This window comes from Lissotriton vulgaris, chromosome 7 (genome assembly GCF_964263255.1).
Source record: "Lissotriton vulgaris chromosome 7, aLisVul1.2, whole genome shotgun sequence".
NCBI lineage: Eukaryota > Metazoa > Chordata > Amphibia > Caudata > Salamandridae > Lissotriton > Lissotriton vulgaris.
In genome coordinates this window covers 1,380,088,993-1,380,111,203 of record NC_141695.1, presented here as the reverse complement: position 1 = coordinate 1,380,111,203, position 22,211 = coordinate 1,380,088,993, and the positions used below count along the sequence as shown (strand labels likewise).

The 22,211-nt window shown below is 43.8% G+C and overlaps 1 protein-coding gene across 14 annotated transcripts in view; it reads right to left on the bottom strand.

Moving 5' to 3' along the window:
* The window catches only part of LOC147703752 (uncharacterized), a 174,637-nt gene that overhangs the window by 28,243 nt on the left and 124,183 nt on the right, over positions 1-22,211 (bottom strand). For all 14 annotated transcript variants that reach the window (XM_086932083.1, XM_086932086.1, XM_086932088.1 and 11 more), the window contains one exon: positions 2,811-2,922. In XM_086932083.1, coding sequence (XP_086788209.1) covers positions 2,811-2,922 — 112 coding nt within the window. The remainder of the gene's footprint in view (positions 1-2,810; positions 2,923-22,211) is intronic.

The following is a 22,211-nucleotide window of genomic DNA, read 5'->3' as shown; positions in this document are numbered from 1 at the left end:
TTTCAAGCGGTTTTCAAGCTTTCACGCTTTATTACAAATCACAAAAAGATGTTAATATTTCACTTCTGTTCTTGGATTTTCGTCACAATAAAAAACACTGAACATAATCTTCACAAAAGTTATTTACAAAAGTTTAAGCTATTGCCATTACAAATTAAATAAATTATTTAAGTATTAATTATTTAAAAAAATTAAAAGCCATTGTTATTTGTAATATCAATACATCTAAGTCACGTAAATACAAAACATATTGCATTACAAATGCTATAGGTGTCACATTTGCGAAAGTTATAACTATTGGCATTGTAAATGACAAAGCTATTAATTTAGCTATTTAAAAAAAACACATAAATAAAAAAAATTCATTTATAAGACCAATAGCTCAAACTTTCCTAATGCGAGCCCTATTGCATTTCCAATGCTTGTTTATATTTTAAAAATCGGGCTCACTATCTTTCTTAACATAACTTTTAAATGTTATTTTAAAGAGTGCTTTTTAGTGTTTTATTAATCTGAGATGCATCAGCTCTATTTCTCTGTATTAACTGTATATTTTATTAATATGGCACCATATATGGGTTGTCATGTACCTTGCTTATTTATTGGGGTGCCGGATAATAGCTTGCAATAATAATATAGGACCCAGGGGCCTTGAGTTTAGACCCTGGTGGATGCTTGTATGTATTATCATTTTTATGCACTTGCTCTGATCTGGTCGAATGACCGCAATAAAGTATTTGAATTGTATTATGCCACATTTCCTTCCTTTTCCTTAAATCCTTAGGAGGTGTAATTTACCAACAGGTAAATTTGGTAATTATTTCGAAAAATAAAAAATTCAATAAATAAAATATGGCCACTTCATCACGACATTTGCATTGACCACTATGAAATTCTAGTTTGGGGTTTTAGAATGCCAAGTGTGGGTTTTAGAATGCCAAGTAAGCTTTAGCTGATTTGTGGTTAGACAAACACACCACTGAGCGAACATTTGGCACATACCATGAAAATCAATGAGCACTGTTAATTCCATAGGCTATCATGGTAGTTTTTTTGTTGTTTTTTTTTAGTTTAAAATGTTTTTTTAGAAGATCGTTTTTATTGCCATTTTTGAAAAAACAGTACAGTAGTAGCAATTACGAATGGAATATAACATTCATTAGTTATACATCTTGGAATGCAGTAGAATTACATCTTAGTGCATGTCCCACCGAACTGTATTGGAAATGATAATGTTGTGACAGTTAATTAGGTGGGGCGGGGTAAGTCCATGCAAAGTAGTCGATGAGCCGTACTGGGAGTCGGGCGATCCATTGTCAGCCCTATGTTATAATTGGAGATATTGGAGATATAACTGGAGTACACTGTGTCTTATGTCTAGCGACGTTATGGGGGCCGCCTAACTGACATATTCCGGCTAGGTCTTGGGTTGTGCTCGCTCAGGTGGGGGGGAAGTTAATCATACGGAATAAGCAATATGCCACAAGCTCAAGAAGGTTGACCTACACAAACACTGGTGGACACTTCAGTGATAAAATATAGGAGTTATTTCCCAGCCCAACCATCAGGCTTTAACAGATCTGGGTCAAGGAGTAATTTGGGTAGCCGTCTTGGAATTCTAGAATTGCAAATAGGTTCCTTAAAAACAGTTCCCAAGACTGCAGCACAGGCTTTAATATCAATGCTAGATCTGTAGTCTTCAGAATGAGACGAGATCGAGTGTTTGTATCATCAAGGCCAGGGTGCTCAAAAGTCTGGGATTTTGCTGCATTGGCAGTTATCATACCAAAGTCATAAAACAGAAACCAAACACCAGATTCAAAGGATGATTCTTTGAGGTATGTTTGAATGGGACAAGATCTACTACAATGAAGCCTTCTGGAATGGACCTTAGAGGCTCTGGCAAGCTTTGTGGGTCAAAAAGCAAACATTAACTAGAGCAGACTGTATCAGTACTCATTTTGAGACCTGCAATTTCAGAAGCGGAGGTCTTCCTGTACAGTCACAGGCTTCATGCAAAGTGTTTGGCAGGAACGTACACCAAACTTTTACTGACTCTCTTGTGAGTCAGTCCAACTGTGGATTAATGACCCCCCCTCCATTCTCCCTCCCCCGACAGCAGCATAACGCCCATTCTCCCAGTCCCGATTCAAAGTTCCTTTGAGATAGGAATTGGGTTAACTTGTTCACCTCTTCTTCCCCATTTCCAAAACACCTTGATATCTTTGGGGGCTCATTTCCTAAAAATTGTTGAATCTGTGGGGTTCAGAAACAGATATGAAAGCTGAAGGTCTTGCTGGTCTTAAACCCAATTTTATGAAGAATGGAAGTGCTTGAGAACGGTTTTTGCGATACCAAAGTGAGCTGGAAAAAAAAGGATGCTGCATAGAAGGAACTTTTAAATCAGTTGAGGACAAGTAAAACCCAAGAAAAAATGTTACAGAGTCAAACTGTGGCTGTGTTATCTAGATGCTATATCGTGTCCCAAATTAGTCCAGGTCTAGAGGTAAAGTTCATTATTTTTTTAATGCTACCTTCAGTAAAATAAAGAATAAAGCTAGATTTAATAATAAAGAGTTGGCCAATTTTGATCGGGAATCTGGTCAATATCAGGCTACAACTGGAGAACTGGAGAGGTGCAGACATCTGGACTGGAGGCTGCGCGAGCTGGTCCAACAGGCAACAAACATCCAAAACGTTCAGTGGAATAGCAGAGAGAGAGAGAGAGCATAAGCCTGAAAGCAGCATTCACAGATTTTGATGTGAGGATTGCAGGAAAGGGCTGCGGGTTCTCCCAAATGATCACTCACCGGCATCATGCTTTTTCGCCCTGCCTTCCTCGCTAGAACAGCTGGAACTGCGGCTGCGCTTTTTTGCCTTTTGGCCGGCAGTGCTCGACTTGGAGAACTCCTCATTGTCCACCTGAGAAGGGAAAAAAGACAAGAAGAAAAACAGGCTTAGAAAAGTAATCAGACACCCAAATCCTTTTCAATCTTGCTGCACATCCGTTGTACAGGAATCTCAATCCGCCACAGAAATATAACAGTAACGAAGCCAGCACTCAACTAGCAACCAAATGTTACTTAATTGTAGAAGGAGTTTTGCAGCTTGAAGAATTTTCTGGTTTTGATTTACATTTTGTGCATTATTCTGCCATCTAGTGGTTGGGTCCGGAAACTTGTTAGTCATTTTTAGGTCAAGCTTTGGCAGCGTATGCACTGCTCTGCTAGGCATGCTGTATTGGAGTAAGGACTTGAAGCGCCTCTCATTTTCCGTCCAACTTTTCAATTGGCTCCTATTAACGTCCTTTCTAAATAGTGGCTTTTAATTTGTGAACAGGCTTAGTAGTCCCTCCTTAATACTATCTGGTCTGCCTTAGTAACCTCCCATGAGGACTGGACCTTTTACTTGTGTAGTTACTCTGCAGATTTTATTTTAAGTCTGCAGGCACTATTTTCTTAAAGGACTTTCCCCTACCTGCTGTTGCAGTCACACTTTTTGCTTTCCGGGCCTGTTCTTTTCCGTGCACCCCCGCTTGTTTATTAAATAACCATGAACATACTTTATCAGCACGGTGCTCGTTTAATGAGCACTGCACTGGTTTTACTTTCATTCTCGTGTCTTTTCCAAGCTGCAGCATCTCAATTTCTCTGCTCTCCCTCCCAAACCACACCTTTCTTTTTCTGGCGCAGCCCGCCAAACTTACTTTTTTTCAATATTGTACATTGAGCATAATATAGGACACAATCATCGGACAGTCCCTCCTTTTAAAATCTGCACAGCTAACCGTAAACAGATTTGATAATTTCCCTTTAATCTATAAAGTAGCCCCAGTTTTCTGTATTTCGTAAAAGACATGACCTCAACATGCAACAATGGATGCTTGTACAAGAGACTTTATCTTAGTCCTCCCTACTCAAATGACACAACAGCCTGACCTGGCATGGTTACCGCTCAGGACTTGGCCCCACCTTGGCACATGCTGACTCGCGCAGCAAAAGCAGTGCCTTTTAAATCCGTGATTAAACACAGCCGCTGGAGGTATCCATGCAGAGTGAAAATGGTAAGTAGCATGTCCACTGTGCTATGGCACACCTCACATGAGGCCAGCAATCAATGGGAGTCGGGCGCTGACCATTTGACAGCCCCATTCAAAATATAATCCTTAATCTCCCTTTGCCTTCTCTCCCCACCCTCTCACCCTACTCACAACAATACATGCATATCCCCATCACCTCTAGATCTCTGGATCGCTGCTTGTTTAAATAAAAAAAAATACATATTTCCCTTTTTTTTAGCTGTGATTGCTGTTTTTCTTCTATTCCATATGTACATTTATATAGCGCGGGCAGGGGGGTCCATAAGTGATTGGCAAAATTGTACAGATATTTACAATAATTGAGCAGACAGAGGCTCGAACACTGATCTCCAGCTCATGAGTTAACAGCTTGCAGGCAGGTTACACTGATTGGCTGTGGCCTCTCTACCCACCCCCTCCCACAACACTACTTGTCCACCTCCCAGCACACTTATTAGAGCGCTTCTTTTTCATGTAAATTGGATATTAATTATCAGCCTGTGGAAATGGCCATTGGTTCGTTTCCCTGCTGCTTAGTAATAGATATCAGCTATGCCTGTGTTTGTTAGGTCGAGTATTCAAGACCTCTTGTATATACTTTAGTATATACTTATATATTAGTATATACATGTGTTTATGTACTTTGTGAGCTCTGGAGATCAGTTCTAGGGACTTTTTTTCTGTTCAACTGCCTCTATTTAACGGTCTTAATACAAAACGACCAGTAGAGGTCAGTAAAACACCAGAATTGCTTTCTGCTGAAGGACTCATTTAATTGTTTTTTTTTTTTTTTAATTTTTCTGGCAACTGCCTCTAATAAACTTTCTTGATAGAAACGACCAGCAGAGGTCAGTAAAATACCAGATTCACTTTAGCATTTCCTAGATTCCGGTCCATAGAAATGGTCTTCCACGAGCACCCGTAAACAATAATATTTTTTTCAAATCTTGCATTTTTAGTGATATGACCACCGAAGACCCCGATTTTATAATAAAAACAGCTGTGGACTATACCATTTCCCGCTGATAGGCAATATTTCTCTCCATCTGCTCCCATTCCTGGCGTGTCAAGCAGTTTGGTGCTTACTTTCTACCAAGTTAAAAAACAGTATATGTTTCAGCACCCAGGGTAATGTGCTGCGTAGCTAAATACATATAATGTCCCAAAGGCGAGACCGATTGCATTGCAAATGCTTGTTACATGCCTTGAGCCCGGATATCTTGGTGTGTTGGTTGTGACTGTTTGTCTTTAGCAGTTCTAGAAAATGTTTTTATTCAGACCCCAACATTTCATTGAGTGAACAAGAGTAATTTTTGTAGGTCAGGTCGCTCGGCAGTGTTTGAGGACAAGATGTGGGTCTCGCCTTTTGGAGCCCACCACTAAGAATATAGTTTGCGAACAGAGGCCAAATAATTAATTTACATCACACCTTTCCAAGAATATTTGCAAGTGATCCGTGGGCTGTGCATGCATTTCTCACGTCAGACTCTTAATCCTACGCAGTACTTCTGGGGTTTCTTTGCTATAATTCTCCACAACAGTCAATCGTGTACATGAAAGTTGCCTTTCAATTAGCCAAGTGGGCTGCTGATGAAGAAGAATAGGGCGGCCTAACAGACGTTGGTGACGGAGGAGACTAATGCATCAACTTCAGGGATTTGTGTTTAACCATATAGTGCCCTGTCTGAATCCTGAATCCTAGCAGGCCCACACACACTTTCATCCTTCAGAGGTTGATGACGAGTGCCATTCAATTTGTGCACAAGCATTAGTCGGTCTTACATATGCTATAAATACACTAGTTATAGCATCCTCGGACAACTGACGGCCACTACCTGGCCACTGGACTATTCAGAATCAGTAATACGTGTCTCCATTGCCTAGTGTTTGTTCGTAGGCCAAGACGCTGCCCATGTATTGAGGATAGTTGGCTTTAACAGCGTACATGCCAAGCCACAGTCTGTGCTTTGTAATCAAAGTCCAGCATTTTATCAATGTGTTGTGCACCAGCTGGCCGGTCTCTTGCCACATCCGGGACTGCCTCTAGGTCGAAAGCAGGAACAATATTACTTGGCAAATCCTGAAACGCTTTGTGAGGAATATCTCTTAAATATTTAAGGGGAGGTTATCGTACACATGTATAACAGCCTAAATTAAGAACGATCTTGCACATCTCCCACCCCCTTTCATCCCCTTCTTCCTAGAGATGTATGACCATTAGTATATACTGGCGAGTTCCTAGTAGGCTGCGTGCTAGCTGGCTGGTTTGGGCGGAAAGGGTTTCCACTATCCTGGCTTGAAAGGGATTAATCAACTTGTTTGAAAAATTGTACTATAATATGCACGGTTTAAGTTAATTGTTTTTCTATAAATGTTTGATTGCAGCATTCCCATAAGCCCATTAGAGGCTAAGGCTTGCATCCCACGCTCCTTTGAATGAATTACATTTCTTTATTTGCATGATTAGTTAAAACCGTTGCAATAATTTACATAAAACAAGCATTTGCAATGAAATAGGTTTCACATTAGGAAAGTTTGAGCTATTGGTCTTGTAAATGACACATTTTTAGGTTGAGTTATTTATAACTCGATCCTATTACTGCTGAACCAAAGTCTCTTGAATAGCCGGATTTCGTGCAATGCAGGTTGTGCACTCAAGCATGAAGCTTCCCCAGGCGCGCACTAGGCCTCGCACACCACCATCAAAGGCTTCTGCTCCCACTCACTCCCTTTCCTCCCTCACCACGTCAAACGCGAGAGCTTTTGTAAAAGGGGCTTGCTTCCGACAGTGCATGAGGTGCGCGACCCGCTGGCATTTGTCTTCAAAGGCTTGAAGGCAATCTGCTTCCCCGCCCCCCCTGGTGTTTCTGGCTTTTCTCGCTCGCTAATGCTTTTTCCCCTTCCCACCCTTCCTTTGATATCTGCCGTGCGTGGCCTCTGCCTGTCGCCTCTCCGTCCTTCACAGCCCCTCTCTGTCGTGGAATCTCAAGTTTGGGGACTACATCTTCAAAACAAACCTGTTCATGTTGACACTTGCAATTAGAATCAATCAATCGAACCTTCCTTTCTTCCTCCTTTCCTGCAACAGAGTGAGGGCGATAGATGTGTGTGTGTGTGTGTGTGTGTGTGTGTGCGCGCATGCGTGTGTGTGTGGGGTTGTGTGTGTGATGGTTGCGTGTGTGATGGTTGCGTGTGTGAGGTTGTATGTGTGGCTGTCTGTGTGGTTGTGTGTGTGGCGGTCTGTGTGTGGCGGTCTGTGTGTGGTTGTGTGTGTGTGATGGTTGCGTGTGTGTGATGGTTGCGTGTGTGTGAGGTTGTGTGTGTGGCTGTCTGTGTGCTCCCTTAATAGCTACCTGCAAATAGTTAGGAGGTGCGGGATGTCCTCCTTCCCTTCCCCGTAGAGTCGACAAGTTACTTGAATCGGAGGGCGAAGACACGGCAGCAAGCGGAATGCAGTTGGTAATATACCTAGGCGGTATTTCAGGAACTTCTCTTTGATGGCCATGGAAAAGCAGATATGAAGGTACGTTTAAGGCATAGCTTTGGTATAACTGAATGGTGAACCAGACGTGTGATCTCTCTGACAGGATAAGTTTATCCTGTATAAGGAACACTCTTGATGGTTTTGTTGACTAGCTTTTTGAAGCTCACGTAAGTCCCAGATGTCTACCAGAGGCCGAGTAGGCCCAGTTGATCAAGCGAGTCTTCCAGGTAGCGTCTGGCTTGCATTGCCTCCTTAGCTTGCAGTTCTTTCAATAAGCGGGCATTTAGGGTCTCTGGTCCCCTTTTTAATAATGTTCTACCAGCTTTTAATGTATTCTCCTTTGTGGGGCAGCTGTTGTTCTTGAATCCCAAACTCTAATCTAAATTGTGCAGGGGACGTGCATCTCGGCAAATAGTAAATAATTTGTAGTGCTCTTGCTATAGAGACATCCAGTATTTCTACATCCGTCCCTCTAATGGCCTCACCTCTGTAGGTGATAGACAATATGAGTTCGCCAGTATCGCCTGAGTCAGCGAGGAGAAACTTGTGCCAGAGAGCTTATATTTCAGATTAGTGCCACGGCTGCCACTATCCCCCATTTTTTATGGCCGCCCGTTGGGCTACAAAATTCCCATTTAAGTCGATAATGACTCCCAGATATCTATACTCTGGTACAACTTCCAGCTGATATGTTGCCAGATGCCAGTGATGGAATGACTTTTCTCGGCGTGTATTCACACACGACTTGTTTTTTTCTAGGTTAATGCTCAGTCTATTATCTTCGGAGTAACAGGATGTTAAATCGAGCAGGCACTGAAGGCCGATTGGAGCACGACTAATGAGCACAAGACCAACCACGTAAAATAGATTTGATAAGGCCAAGCCTCCTAGCTTTGGGGCATGCGAGTTACATTTGCCCAACCCGGCTGATAAATCTGCCATAAAAAAAGGTTAAAGAGTGTTGGGGCTAGCAGGCAGCCCTGTTTCAATCCGGAGGTCGTAGGCTTCTTCCTTGTCAAGTAATTCCCTACGCCTAATTTAACTTGCAACCAAGTGCTGGAGTGTAGGAAGATTAACTATTTTAAGAGTAATGGTGGAATGTTCATCTTTTGTAGCTTTTGCCATAATATGTTTGTTAATGAGGTCAAATGCGGAGGTGTAGTCAATAAAGCATATGTACAGGGGTTGTTTGAGTGCTATTGTGGCAACTATCATCAGTGAGCGGGTTAAAATATTAGTAGTGTTCCCCATGTTTTAACAGAAGCCAGTTTTATTTTAGTGGAATTACTGCTTTTTATACAGCCCAAGATGTTAGTTCGTGTAACATTAGCATAGCATAAGATTTTGCATCATTGTCCAAAAAGGCTACAAACCAGTAATGTTTTGGGCTAATTCCCATCACCCTTTTTATAGATTGGGGAGAGAATAGAAACCCTTACGTGATGCTGGAAACGTCGATGTTTGCAGGGCTGCTTCAAAGATCTATTTTAGTGCTTTGGCCCAATACTCTTGGTCAGGTTTGAACAAAAAAGTTGCGGGATCCCATTAGGGCCTGGTGCACCCTCTCGCTTGCCCTTCGAAATTCTTTTCCAGATTTGATTGTCCAGAATGGTTAATAACTGTTCTGGTGTGGGGACAAAATCAGTTTGGGACGATAATACTACTAAATTAGTCAAAAGGTGTGTTTATGCCGGTTTGAGTCCCTAGATCTAATGTGAAGGTGAAGAAAAGTTCTCCAGGCCTCTTCAGTCAAATGTGAATTGATGCCTGGGATCGATGGGTTTGACAAAGTACTTACTGATTGTTCGCCCGGATCGCTCCTTTGAATGGTCCCATGCAGGGTGGATTTAAACCCCTTACCCATGTTTGCATTTAGTTCCTAGTCTGGCTCTGATTTTGCCCAGGTCACCTCACCCTGAAAAGGCTGAATTCTGGGATGGTAACAGAAGGTGCCCACGTTTTTAAAAAGTCAGCATCTACTGTCACCATTCCTGAATGCAGCCATGCTCCGTGCTTTAGTTGCACCTAGAGGCATACTCTTTACCCACACAAGCATAATCTAGAAACATCCAGTGCACGTGAAGCAACATCGTTAATGAACTGCACACAGACAGAAAGTAGTATACCTGGTGCACGCCAAGTGTTTTTATCGTGCTGCAGCATCTAGGGAGTATTTTCAGACAATGTCCTGCGACTATAAATTGCTTTCCTCTTGCGTATGGTCCTTGTTGCTAATGTCTAAATAAACATTCAAAGTCGCTGATGGAAATCAACCTTTCGTGACCCATTTCACCTTTCTAGGCCCAGGAAGAACTCGATCTCTGAACAGCTGTGCACCCCAATACTCTTCATCCCACAGACCACTGCTGACATGCACCCTGAATTCACGTAGAAAATCAGAGTACTTGAACATCTTGGTCACTGCTGCCCTGAATACGGTCTCTCACATCTGGTTTATTTGCATAGTCTGTTTTATCACATTGTCCTGTTGTGATATTGCCATGGAGGGGTATTGAGAGTAGCTACACCTTACGCTCCCTCTCTGTGGCCCTGAAAAGTTTAGTGTAGATTTAATAACAGAATTCTTTAGTACAGGTGGGTCTTCAAAGTCTTCCCAAAGGGTATCGTGATTTATCGCTCATGAAGCTCTAGGGACAAGGAGTTCCAGAAGGTGTGACCCACTTAGGAAAGAGCTCTTCCACTTTTGGAGAGGAGACTGGCACAACGAGTACTGAGTAATCTTAGATCTTTGCCTCTTATAGGAAGTGTTGATTGGCTGATCAGGTCATTTGGATGCAAGTTATTCATCCACTTAAATATTTTCAAGTGGATTCTTCCTTTGGAAGCCAGGAAAGGTTATCTGACTGGCGATTAGGTGTCTTTTTCTAAACATACCCAACAAACTTGTCATATGGCCAGTGATCACATGGCTTCAAATAGCATTGCATGCACTAAAAATGTATTCTGAGTTAGTCATTTACTAGAGTTTTGTTTAATTGCAGTCCAGAGTTTGTTTATGCCTGTCATTAGGTCGAGCGACCTATCTCAATGCACATGTGCATTGAGCGGGAGCTCGATATATAGCGGCCTATCGAGAGTTTACCTAACTGGCGATTCCACTGGCGATTTCTTGCAGTGCACGATATATAGCGGCCTATCGAGAGTTTACCTAACTGGCGATTCCACTGGCGATTTCTTGCAGTGCATGTGAAAGCGCGTGCACAATGCCACCAGCCGCCTGCCTCGCATTACCACATCAAAGGCGGCCGTGTCTCAGGCCCCTGCTGCTTCACACCCTCATGCCACTCTCTCCGCCCCCTCCCCTGCCCGCATTGTCGCATTTCTCCTAGTACTTTCACTTTGACGGCCGCAGGCCGTCTCTCGTGTTTCTCCTCCCCCCTCCCAGTGTTTTTTTTTTTAAACTGGTTTATATGTTTTTCACATTTTGCATAGGTTGGATCGCATCAGTGAGACGTTATAGCGCTTTGTATACAGTGTGTAAAATATGCATGGCATTTGTAGCATTCCTTATACGTTCATATTTAAATGTACATCCCCTCAAGTCGGCTGCCAAAGCACGTTTTCGGATGGCTCGTGTTACACCGTGGTGGAGTGCGTGGTAGTGTTGTATATGCTGTGTGTGAAGCCCTTTGGTGTCGTGCCGAGCGACCAGAGAGCTGATCTTGTCTATTGGCGCAGTGTTCAGTAGTGCGATAATCAGGGCAATACCACTGCATTTATATGATGCCACATATTCCATCATTTGCTGCATCTCTTTATATATAGCACAGGACATGACACAAGTTGAAAGGTTGAAATATATTTTATGAAAAGTTCACCCATCACTCTTTTTCAGAACCATAGCAAATCGACAAGCAGTTGTTTTGAGCGAAAGCGAATCTGTTACGATTGTTTTTACGAAGGGGTATTTATGCTGGTGGCTACTTGTGAAGGGCTGATAATATGGTCTTCTCACTTCTCACGTTTGGCCTACCTACGAATACATCCTAGCGATTGTTAAAAACATGGGCGTTTGTAATTGCAGTCGCCTTTAGTCTGACCGGCCAGCATTGCTTTGGGATACCTACTTGTCTTCCGGCTCCTGAAAGAACTGTTTTTTTATTATCAAACTGACCAAAAGCAAATCGACGCCTTCTGCAGAGGTCCTGCAGCTTTAAATCTTCACCAAAGCGTGCCAGTTCTCCTGGCCTGACAAGTGATTACGACTGTGGCTATGATGGATCAGGGCGCCCAAGGTATACATTTACTTAATTCCCCCTGACGCTGCTAGTTTTCATATCTCTTGTTATATTAGTCTGGCAAATCGGTACTTTTGCAAAAATGGAAAGTACTGCTGCAAAATGTAAAATCTGTGAGTAATTGCGATTGGTCTTTTAAAAAATTACGAGGAAACCAAAACATTTAATTAAAAAAACCGTTAATGCTCGGTCATCCCGCCTTTGGTATTCAGAACAGTCCTCCTTAGCATATCACCTGCATGTGAGGCAGGCTTGACGCCATTGCAGCTTTACAGGGGGCGGCACCTCTTTGCCCCTGTGAGTGTGAAACTGGCTTCTCAAAGACTGGTGGAGGCTACAATGTGTTGGTATGCAAGTGACAAACAAATTGTCAAAATACCGCATTTACACCCAAACAATTGGCTGGCTCTTATTTCAAAAGGCCCTTTTCTTAACACGGTATGAGGTAAAAAATGTCTCTGCTTGCTGTACTGACAACGGCGGTTAAACTGAGCATCGGATAATGAGGTGCCCTTTGCAGCCATTCTGCTATTGAGCACCCATTTTGCCCTGGTTTGTCGTCATTTCGCCATAAACGGTCTTCTAATACTGTCCGTGTCATGCTTTAGTTCTTGACGTAAAACAATTTTTATTCAGATAAAATGCGCAGTTCGCTTGTCAGGGAGCCCAGAATGGCAGGCGCGCATCTGTTCCGCAGACACCACAGGAGCCGTGGGCTGTGCTCGCTTTAAGCAGTGTGCACGAGCGTGCGGCAGAACTTGCCTTCAGAGCCTTCTCGTTTGGCTTGTAAATATATTGCTTCAGCTTCTGTCCCTGCACTACATTTGGCGACCGCTGGGATTGGAAGCGCTTTTTGGAAGGAATTTAATTGTAATAAAACATTTTGCTTACTGCAGCTCTAATGTGGGTGATTTAAGTTTCAATATAACTCCTTTAGTTTGTGGAATTAATACTCATCACACTTTTCCCTATCACACGCAATGCTTAAACTACTTTACTGAGAGTACTATCTAATTCCTAAAAGTACTTATTGAGTAAAGTTACAGGCAACGAGTTACCATAACCATGTAATTGACCAAATGTTCCGCATCATCACATTTAAGCATTTTCCTTATAGAGTGGGATGGCGATTGCCATTGGTAAATAGAAGGCACTCAGTAAAGTTTGTGGCTATTCTCACTTATTTGCCATGATTTGGCTGATGTAAGTGTTCAAATTGGATTGTGAAAAAACAGGTGGAGATAAAAAACATTTCACGGCCTTATTCACGTTTGCTTCACAGTCTCTACGACAGACAATCCACGGAAGAAAGTGTGGGGCAATTGAACCAATCGCCATAATCTACACATTTCATAGGCTCCCACGAGTATCCCCGTTTCTCTCAGTAAATATGAAACAGGCTGCCTTTCAAACTGTATGTGCACAGGCCTAGGTTTACCTTCTTTGTATTTTTTTATGAAAGCTTCGTGAAACAGAAATGCACATTTTCAAGCTATACAAACACTGTTCAAACATTGTCAATGCCTCCAAGTTAAAGGCCCATGTTGATAAACTGAGTCAGATTCTGAAAGAAGAGATTATGACAGGACTTTGAATAACTATTGTCTTAAAGACAGCAGCCTTTCCATGCAGACTTCTAATCACAGGTGTTGAAGATAGAGCACGAGGCAAGAACACAGTACAGTATGGATTTTGCATAAGTTATATAAAGTACTACATACTACGTCAAAACTATTTCTAATCTAATAGAACCTGCGGTACAAAGGTGGAAATTCCGTGCATCTCCGATCAGCCATTGATGTAATCGTCACAGTTCAAATATGAACCAATTGACAATGGGAATGCAGCTGATCGCAATTGTATCCATACTGCATTGTATGTTCATCGGTAAAATGCACCACACCCGTTTATAAAATAAAAAGTTGACAGTGTTTTGTAGAACTGGTTTCAGTGCATCAGAAAGAAAAAACAATGACATCAAAAGCATCATTCACAAACATCAGTGCAACATTCATACACATAGAGCAATATGGGGACTCCCACAGATGATGATAAACACCCGCAGGCACGCATTCACACGGAAACAGTCGCAAACACACAAACACTTCTACAACAGATGTCCCTTCAACCATTTTCTAACAAAGACTGACAGAGACACACAGACCTTCCCAGAATAAATGCATGTGAAAACGGACAGACACGCACCAGGATACACCACACAGATGCACACTGTAGGGGTGTAACAATGTCCTACCACTCACACCTCCAGGGTCACCAGGTCACGTGCATGTTACCCACCTGTGTGCCACTGCCGTTATGTCAATAATGCCCAGCTCTGCTGATACAAGGCTTCTAGACAATACACACAACCACCCCATCCACCACCACCACCACCGCATCCACCACCACCACCGCATCCACCATCACCACATCCACCACCACAGCATCTACCACCACCACACTCACCATCACCTCCACATCCACCATGACATCCACCACCACATCCACCACATCCACCACCACTGCATCCACCACCACCGCATCCACCACCACCGCATCCACCACCACCACCACTACATCCACCACCACATCCACTACAACCACCACCCCATCCACCACCACCACCGCATCCACCACCGCATCCACCGCATCCACCACCACATCCACCACCCCCACCACATCCACCACCACATCCACCATGACATCCACCGCCACATCCACCACCATCACATCCACCACCACCGCATCCACCACCACCACATCCACCACCACCGCATCCGCCACCGCCACATCCACCACCACCACCACCACTACATCCACCACCACCCCATCCACCACCACCACCACCACTACATCCACCACCACCCCATCCACCACCACCACCGCATCCACCACCACCACCACCGCATCCACCACCACCACTACATCCACCACCACATCCACTACAACCACCACCCCATCCACCACTACCACCACCACCACCAGCACCACCACTACCACCACCGCATCCACCACCGCATCCACCACCGCATCCACCACCACATCCACCATCACCACCACATCCACCATCACCTCCACATCCACCATGACATCCACCGCCATCACATCCACCACCACCACTTCCACCACCACCGCATCCACCACCACCACATCCACCACCACCACATCCACCACCACCACTTCCACCACCACCGCATCCACCACCACCGCATCCACCACCACCACATCCACCACCACCACCACATCCACCACCACCACCACATCCACCACCACCACCACTACATCCACCACCACCACTACATCCACCACCACCACTACATCCACCACCACCACCGCATCCACCACCACCACCACCGCATCCACCACCACCACGGCATCCACCGCATCCACCACCACCGCATCCACCACAACATCCACCATCACCACCACATCCATCACCACATCCACCATCACCACCACATCCACCATCACCTCCACATCCACCATGACATCCACCGCCACATCCAACACCACCGCATCCACCACCACCACCGCATCCACCACCACCACCGCATCCACCACCGCATCCACCACCACCACCGCATCCTCCACCACCACTGCATCCACCACCACCACCACCACATCCACCACCACCACATCCACCACCACCACATCCACCACCACATCCACCCCCACATCCACCACCACATCCACCACCACCACATTCACCACCACCACATTCACCACCACATCCACCTCCACCATATCCCCCAGATCCACCACCACCACATCTATATGTGTGTGGCTGTGTGTGTGTGTGTAGGTGCAAATGCAATGTTCTTGGATTTGTCACAATAAAATACACTGAACATAATCTTCACAAAAGTTATTTACAAACGTTTAAGCTATTGCCATTATAAATTACAATAACTTTTATTAAAGTATTAATTTACAAAATTAAAAGCCATTGTTATTTGTGATATCAATACATCTAAGTCACGTAAATACAACACACATTGCATTACAATTGCTATAGGTGCCACATTTGCAAAAGTTAAAACTATTGACATTGTAACTGACAAAGCTATTAATTTTGCTACTTTCAAAACCAACACATAAATAAAAAAAGTGTCATTTACAATACCAATAGCTCAAACTTTCCTAATGCGAGACCTATTGCATTTCCAATGCTTGTTTTTTATAGATTCCTTTCAGTAGCAACTATTTTCAATAATAGTCTGTACAATGAAGAAGACATTTAAAGCAATGGTACTGCTGTGTACCGACTCCAAAGGTACTGAAATACATCTCATCAACATGTTATATAACTACATGTAGGTCTGACTTCACGGCACAAATGGAGAGAGATCTGATGTGACGGACAGAAAAATAACTTCAGGAAGTAGGGCTTTGGCTCCTCCAAGTCTTGGTGACAGCATTTTACTGCAGAGTCCTTTTGGCTACAGGAACTGAAGACAGGCCAGGTTGTTTTCAGCTTGTGTCCTATTGGGCTGCTTCCAGCGCTGTGCGTACCGGCTTCATCTCTGAGCAAATCCAACTTCTCACCAAATAGGAACAGGTATGGGGAAGCGTAAGTGGGACCCCACCCAAACACCATTACTTAAAGTTTGAGCTATGTGTTTTGCAAATGATAATGTTTGTTACCTTTTTTTGTCAAGAAATAGCTCAGCAGTAGGTAGCACAATAAAATAAAATCGAGGAAGCAAGAAAAAATTGCAGTACCACAGGCTGTTACTAGGTGTCCCTGTGGCGTTGGTAAAGGGTCCTCTATTTGCCACATAAGGTGCTGCATTCTTAATGCAATTATAAAGAGAAAGATTGAGCATGTTTCAATTTCTTTTAATTGGAAATTAGATTTTTGTTAACTTAAGTTAAAAAAATTCCCCAATTGCTGTTTATGTTAATAGTGCATTTTGTTTTAGACGCAAGTATGCTTAGCTGGATACTCTCTTTATAATTGCATTAAGGGTGCAGTACATTATATAGCTAATAGGAATCCTTTTAAACTCCACAGTGGATTTATTTTTATTACTTATACTACGGCTGGGATATCGACAAAAATAAAAATCACAGAAACATTATCTGCAAGGCCAATAGCCCAAACCTTCAGTAATGCGAGACCAATTGCATTGCAAATGCTTGTTTTGTTTGTGGTCATTTGGTGCTATGTCCATTTTCTTGTGACATCAGATGTGCGCCTTGGAAGCCTCTGCCTGTAGTCGCTATTTTCAGATTATTTTTTCCTCTTGGTGACCTGTCTTTGTTGGCTTCTTGAGGATTTTAGTCACTGCAAAGTGTAAACCTCCACAAAACCTAATTTTTTGGGGGAGGCAGAGTCATGTGAACCCTGAAAATGCATCAAGCTGATAAACTACTACTAGTGGTAAGACAGTTTCATTTTGCAGCATGAATCCTTTTCTGCATTTACATGAATTTTGAAGCAGTATGGTGTTGTCCTGGGGTTGGTGCTAAAATGAGGATCAGTTGGAAAATGGATGTTACAGCATTCTCTGTACCACATGACTTTTTGTTCAAATGGATGACCATGCAAGAATGCTTTGTGCAGGAATTAACTAATGACAAGGTGGCTGCGATGCATGTCGCTTATCAAAACGCTTGAGAGTAATGGTAAGGAGGCCCCTTCCTTCTTTATGGAATCAGCTCTAGGTCTTGCCTCCAAATGTGTCTGCTTTATGGTAAGCAGTGTTGTATTGTTTGCAATATCCATCTTGCCATGTTGCCCTTGGTTACAGGTAATCCTTAGCTTGAATCAGCGAAGGATATGGAGAACTGGTTTCCCTTTCTGATATCTTTAGTTATTTACAGTTAGCACATCACTGTACTGCAGACATCCAGTTAGTATAGGGCTCTTTCGGACTGTGTTTATGGAAGAAACTGGGGAGACTAGGCGTTAGATTTGCGTGCAACTGGAATCAGATAATGGGAAGTAAATGTGGGTTTGTCGGCATTATGTCCTTGTGAATTTGCAGTACAAAAGGGGGTGGTGATGGACGGAGCATCTTAACCAATCAAACACTCACACCCAGTCAACAGATCTGGGTTTAATCCATCACCGTTCTTTAGCCCACTCTGCCACCCCAGTTCAGACATGGCCATATGCAAATCAGTCTGACCCTGTGCCTCATGGGAACAGTCCAACCCAAACCGCCAAGCCATGCCTTCCCTGGTCCGGAAACAAGCTTCTGAGGACCGGTTTCTGGCATTTCAGCTGTCTTCAGCCCGGCTTGCTTGAATCCAGTGGTAAAGTGAGTCCCTTGCAAAACCTGGGTGGCAGAGTGGGCTAAAGAACGGTGATGGATTAAACCCAGATCTGTTGACTGGGTGTGAGTGTTTGATTGGTTAAGATGCTCCGTTCAGATGCTCCGTCCATCACCACCCCCTTTAGTACCACCTTGTGAATTTGTAGGCAGGGTTCCTGGGTGGTTTGCTCACCCTACAAAGTGACGTGATTGCAATTAAGAAGGCAGCTTTTACAGTCAGGAATCACACTTCTGCCTTGTGCAGCAGGTTAAAGTGTGCCTTCATTAGTTGTGCGAGTACTAGGGTAAGGTTCCACACTGGTGTTGGTCCATGCCGGGTTGGATCTAGTCTCTTTGCCCAATCACTGGGGTGTAAAGAGGCTTCTACCTAAATGTCCTCATGTGTAGGCTACTATTGCGGCTAAGTGGACCTTCAGTGTGCCGTGTGAAGTTGTCGTCTAGCAAGTTTGTTACGTATCTCACTACTGTGGTGTGTCCACCCCCGAAGTGGAGTGGCCTTCTTGTACTCTCGTCTTTTTGCCTTTTAGGATGTCCGGGGACAGTTTTGAGAGGTTCAGAATGCCAAACTATGCCCTTAGGAGCCATGCTGCCACACTCATGGCGTTTACTTTGGGTGGTGGGCTCTTAACCCTTGCATGGCAAGATGGTTGCGCCTTGTTGGCAACTTTATAACATTCCCTTGTGCCATCTCCACCAGGTCTGAGAACCAAGTTTGTCTTGCCACTAAGTGACAATGAGAATAGTCGTCTGGCACTGCTGTTTGCAGTTGCTTACGTACGTACAGGCATATGAGGGGAATTGGTGAAAAAGTGTATGCATATCTCCCTGACCAGTCTATATAGAGGGCATATCCCTTGGAACCGTGGTGTGGGTTCCCATTTGTGCAATATATAAGCTTGTCTGCTTAGTCTGTCTGCTCTTGGTTTTGTACTCCAGGTAGGTGTAATTACTAAGGTCATTCTTCTTTGAAAGGCCCATGTCCAGATTTCCTTGGCTAATTTGGACAGCGCGCATAATTTTGATTCTCCTAGTTCGTTCAGAAAGAACATTGTGGTCGAGTTGTCTGTATTTGTACTGTCTTTTCCTTCACTTGTGTCCTTATGGCCAGGAACACAGTCTTTAGTTTCAGGACAAGTATGTGTTGCATTGCTTCCTCCGCTCTCCACGGTCCTCTGATTTTTTGCTCTCCCATGTGTACTCCCCAGGACTTGCGGGATGAGTCTGCGGTGACTGACACATGTGGAGTTGATTGTGGGAAGGGCCGGCCCGCAATTATGTTTGTGTTCCACCATTTAATCTCTTCTTGGACGTTCTGCATTACAACCACTAGATCCCCACCACTTTTGCTTAGTGACCAATTATTCTGGATCCACTCTTGGAAGAACCTCATGTGCTGTCTAGCATGTGGTAGAAGGGGATACAGGAGGCCATTATTCTCATACTTTTCCCAGACAGTCCTCACTGTCAGACTGCCCCTTGCGGTAGCAGCGAGCTTGCGGTGTGATGGTTTGAACCCTCTGGAGGATAGGGGACGTTTTGACCTCCATCCGCATGCCTCGAAAAACCTACTCGCCCACTCTCTATGGTGAATCAGATTTTATCAGCCGAGCTATTTTTAGCATCTACTCATCCGTTCTGGCGAGTTAACTTAAGCTAGAAGGAACTAGTGTTCTGTTCATTCAGAAAGTGAATGAGCAATAAAGGCATTTTTAAATCTTGTTTTTATCCTAACACATTTGCTTTAAAGAACAGAGGTTAAATGTCAGTGTGTCTTTTTAATCATGGTTTCAAATGTTATCCTGGAAAATGGGGTTTACTTTTCTTACTCTTATTACAATCAGCGGTTTTTGTCAAGTGACCTGTCTGACAATCATTCTGAAACAAAAGGCTGTAAGATGTCAGTCATCTTTCTAAATGTCCAACATTTAAACAGCTTGTAATGAATAGTGCTAGTATTTCAAAATATAATGGGAATGACAAAAACATTTTTTTTTTATTCAGAAGTGTGATGCCAAAAAAGATTTAAATAGGAGCAAAACAAAATCAGAACACTTTGCTTGGTGATGCACAAATGACAAATATTTGCAGAAACTATTTCCAAACATTGCACCTATATAGTTTCATCAGTAAAACCACATCAGTGGGAAATGGTGATTGTACTTAAGTGCGCAACCACTTCATGTGAGGTTCTGTGATTCTGAACCTGTTCAATAAAGGTCATCGGATGAAGACGATTTTGGTATCAGCGGACCGCAAATGACAAGTGCGGCATGTACGAGTGTTTTCATCATAATTCGATCAATGGAAACACTACGTATTCAGGGATTTTGTTCGAACCTTCGGGTTCCATTTTGTGTACGGCAGCCATTTTGTGGTTGCCCTCACATAGGCCGATGACTACGGCCGAACGAGTCTTTGGGACACGTACACCTTTAGTTGACTTTTGTGTGACCTGAACGAGCTGACTCCCTTGCCCGAAGCGGACTTCGTTGAGCCAGTTCCTTGTTAGGCAGCTGGTCAGATAGAGATCAAAGAGCAGGACATTGCTGAGTTTATGGTACATGCACACACCCTTCTATCTTGCTTCTCAACTGTTTCTGTTCCTTCCTTTATGGCTTAATTTCGGATTTGGGTTGAGGCCTTTTATTATGGGTTCGTCCGGCCTGTCCGAGCAGGAATGTTGGATTTTTTTGCCTTTACATTTCTGGTGGGCTGGACAGCGGAAAGTGGGTTTGTCGTCATGCGATATGTTTGAAATGTCATCATCTGATTGGTTCATTTATACATAACTGATGCTAGCCAGGAATGTGATTTTTAGCATAAAAGACGATGCTTCGCTCTTTGAATTTGTGCAGTCTCTAGCGAACCACTCGTGTTGTGCTTCGTAGACCTCTGTTCCTGGTTGCAGCCAATAAACTTGGTCTTAGACGTCACCGAGAAGTATCCCGTGTCTCTGTAGTCTAAGACAGGTGAACCCGAAGACATCGGGCGTTTCCCCTGGCGCTGCTGGGTTCTAAAACCTGGTTCTTCACATGAAGGTATTTATTAAAAGCGATCGTTTCTAAACCTGATTTAAGAAACATTCCTGCCCAAGACGGATAACAAGAACGTTAATGAACTAAGAAGCAAGCCAGCGGTTATGTGTATCCTATAGGTAGCTAGATTTGTATTATATATAGAGCAACTGTATAGTTAATTAAATCAACCTAAAGTGTTTTTTATTTTTTACAGCAGACATGTTGAACTCGCATACTTGAATGCGCTCTCATATGTGAAAGATGGCAGCCCCTAAAGGTGCTGTGAGGCAGGGCGATGGCCTGTAGGCACTTGGCTGAAGAGCCGGCACGTGTAGGAAGCAGTCCTTCTCCCATAGGTCTTTCAAGAAAGGGTTGTGGTTACAAGGTCTACAGCAGCCACTGTTGTACCGCTGGTGGTTATAGTTGTCCAGTGTGGTGGTAGGACGGCTGTGGTGCCATGCCCAGGCAGCTTACCCTCTTAACTGGTCTTCTGATGAGGGCTACCCCGCTATGTGGGAGGCAAAAAGAAAAAACGAATACTACCATGGACCGGAGAGTGTTGTTATCCTCCTTCAACTGCGGGAGTGTTTTATTCACTGCAGAGCTAAATAGGTGTTTTCCAGTGAAGGCGGTGTTAATGGTGCTTGCCTGCATCTTTCTTGTGGATCCGGACACTTGTTGCCAGGCCATGGCTTCTCAGTGTTGTGCCCATGACCAGCAGTCTACCGGCTGTATTTCAGGCACATGTTGGTGATGGTCTTGCCTTCTTCCACTAGAGTGACTTGACAGCTTTTAGAACTGCTCTGGGAGGCGCTTCATGAGTTTATCCATTTCTTCCAAGTGCTGATGAGCGTACCGGTTTCGGAGGCCATTGGAGTTTGCAATCCTCCAGCGTTTTGCTGCTCTTCTCCCCATTTTTGTCTTACCATCTCCACCCTCTTGCCTCCTTTCTCGGATGGAGGGCCTTTAATAGCGGCGATATCGCCACTCTTCAATGCTGCATACACTATTATGGATTTGCTGTGGCATTGCTGGTAATGAAGAATGGGTCTCTGGAGGAGTGTTCATACTTTTTCCTCCACTCTCTGTGTA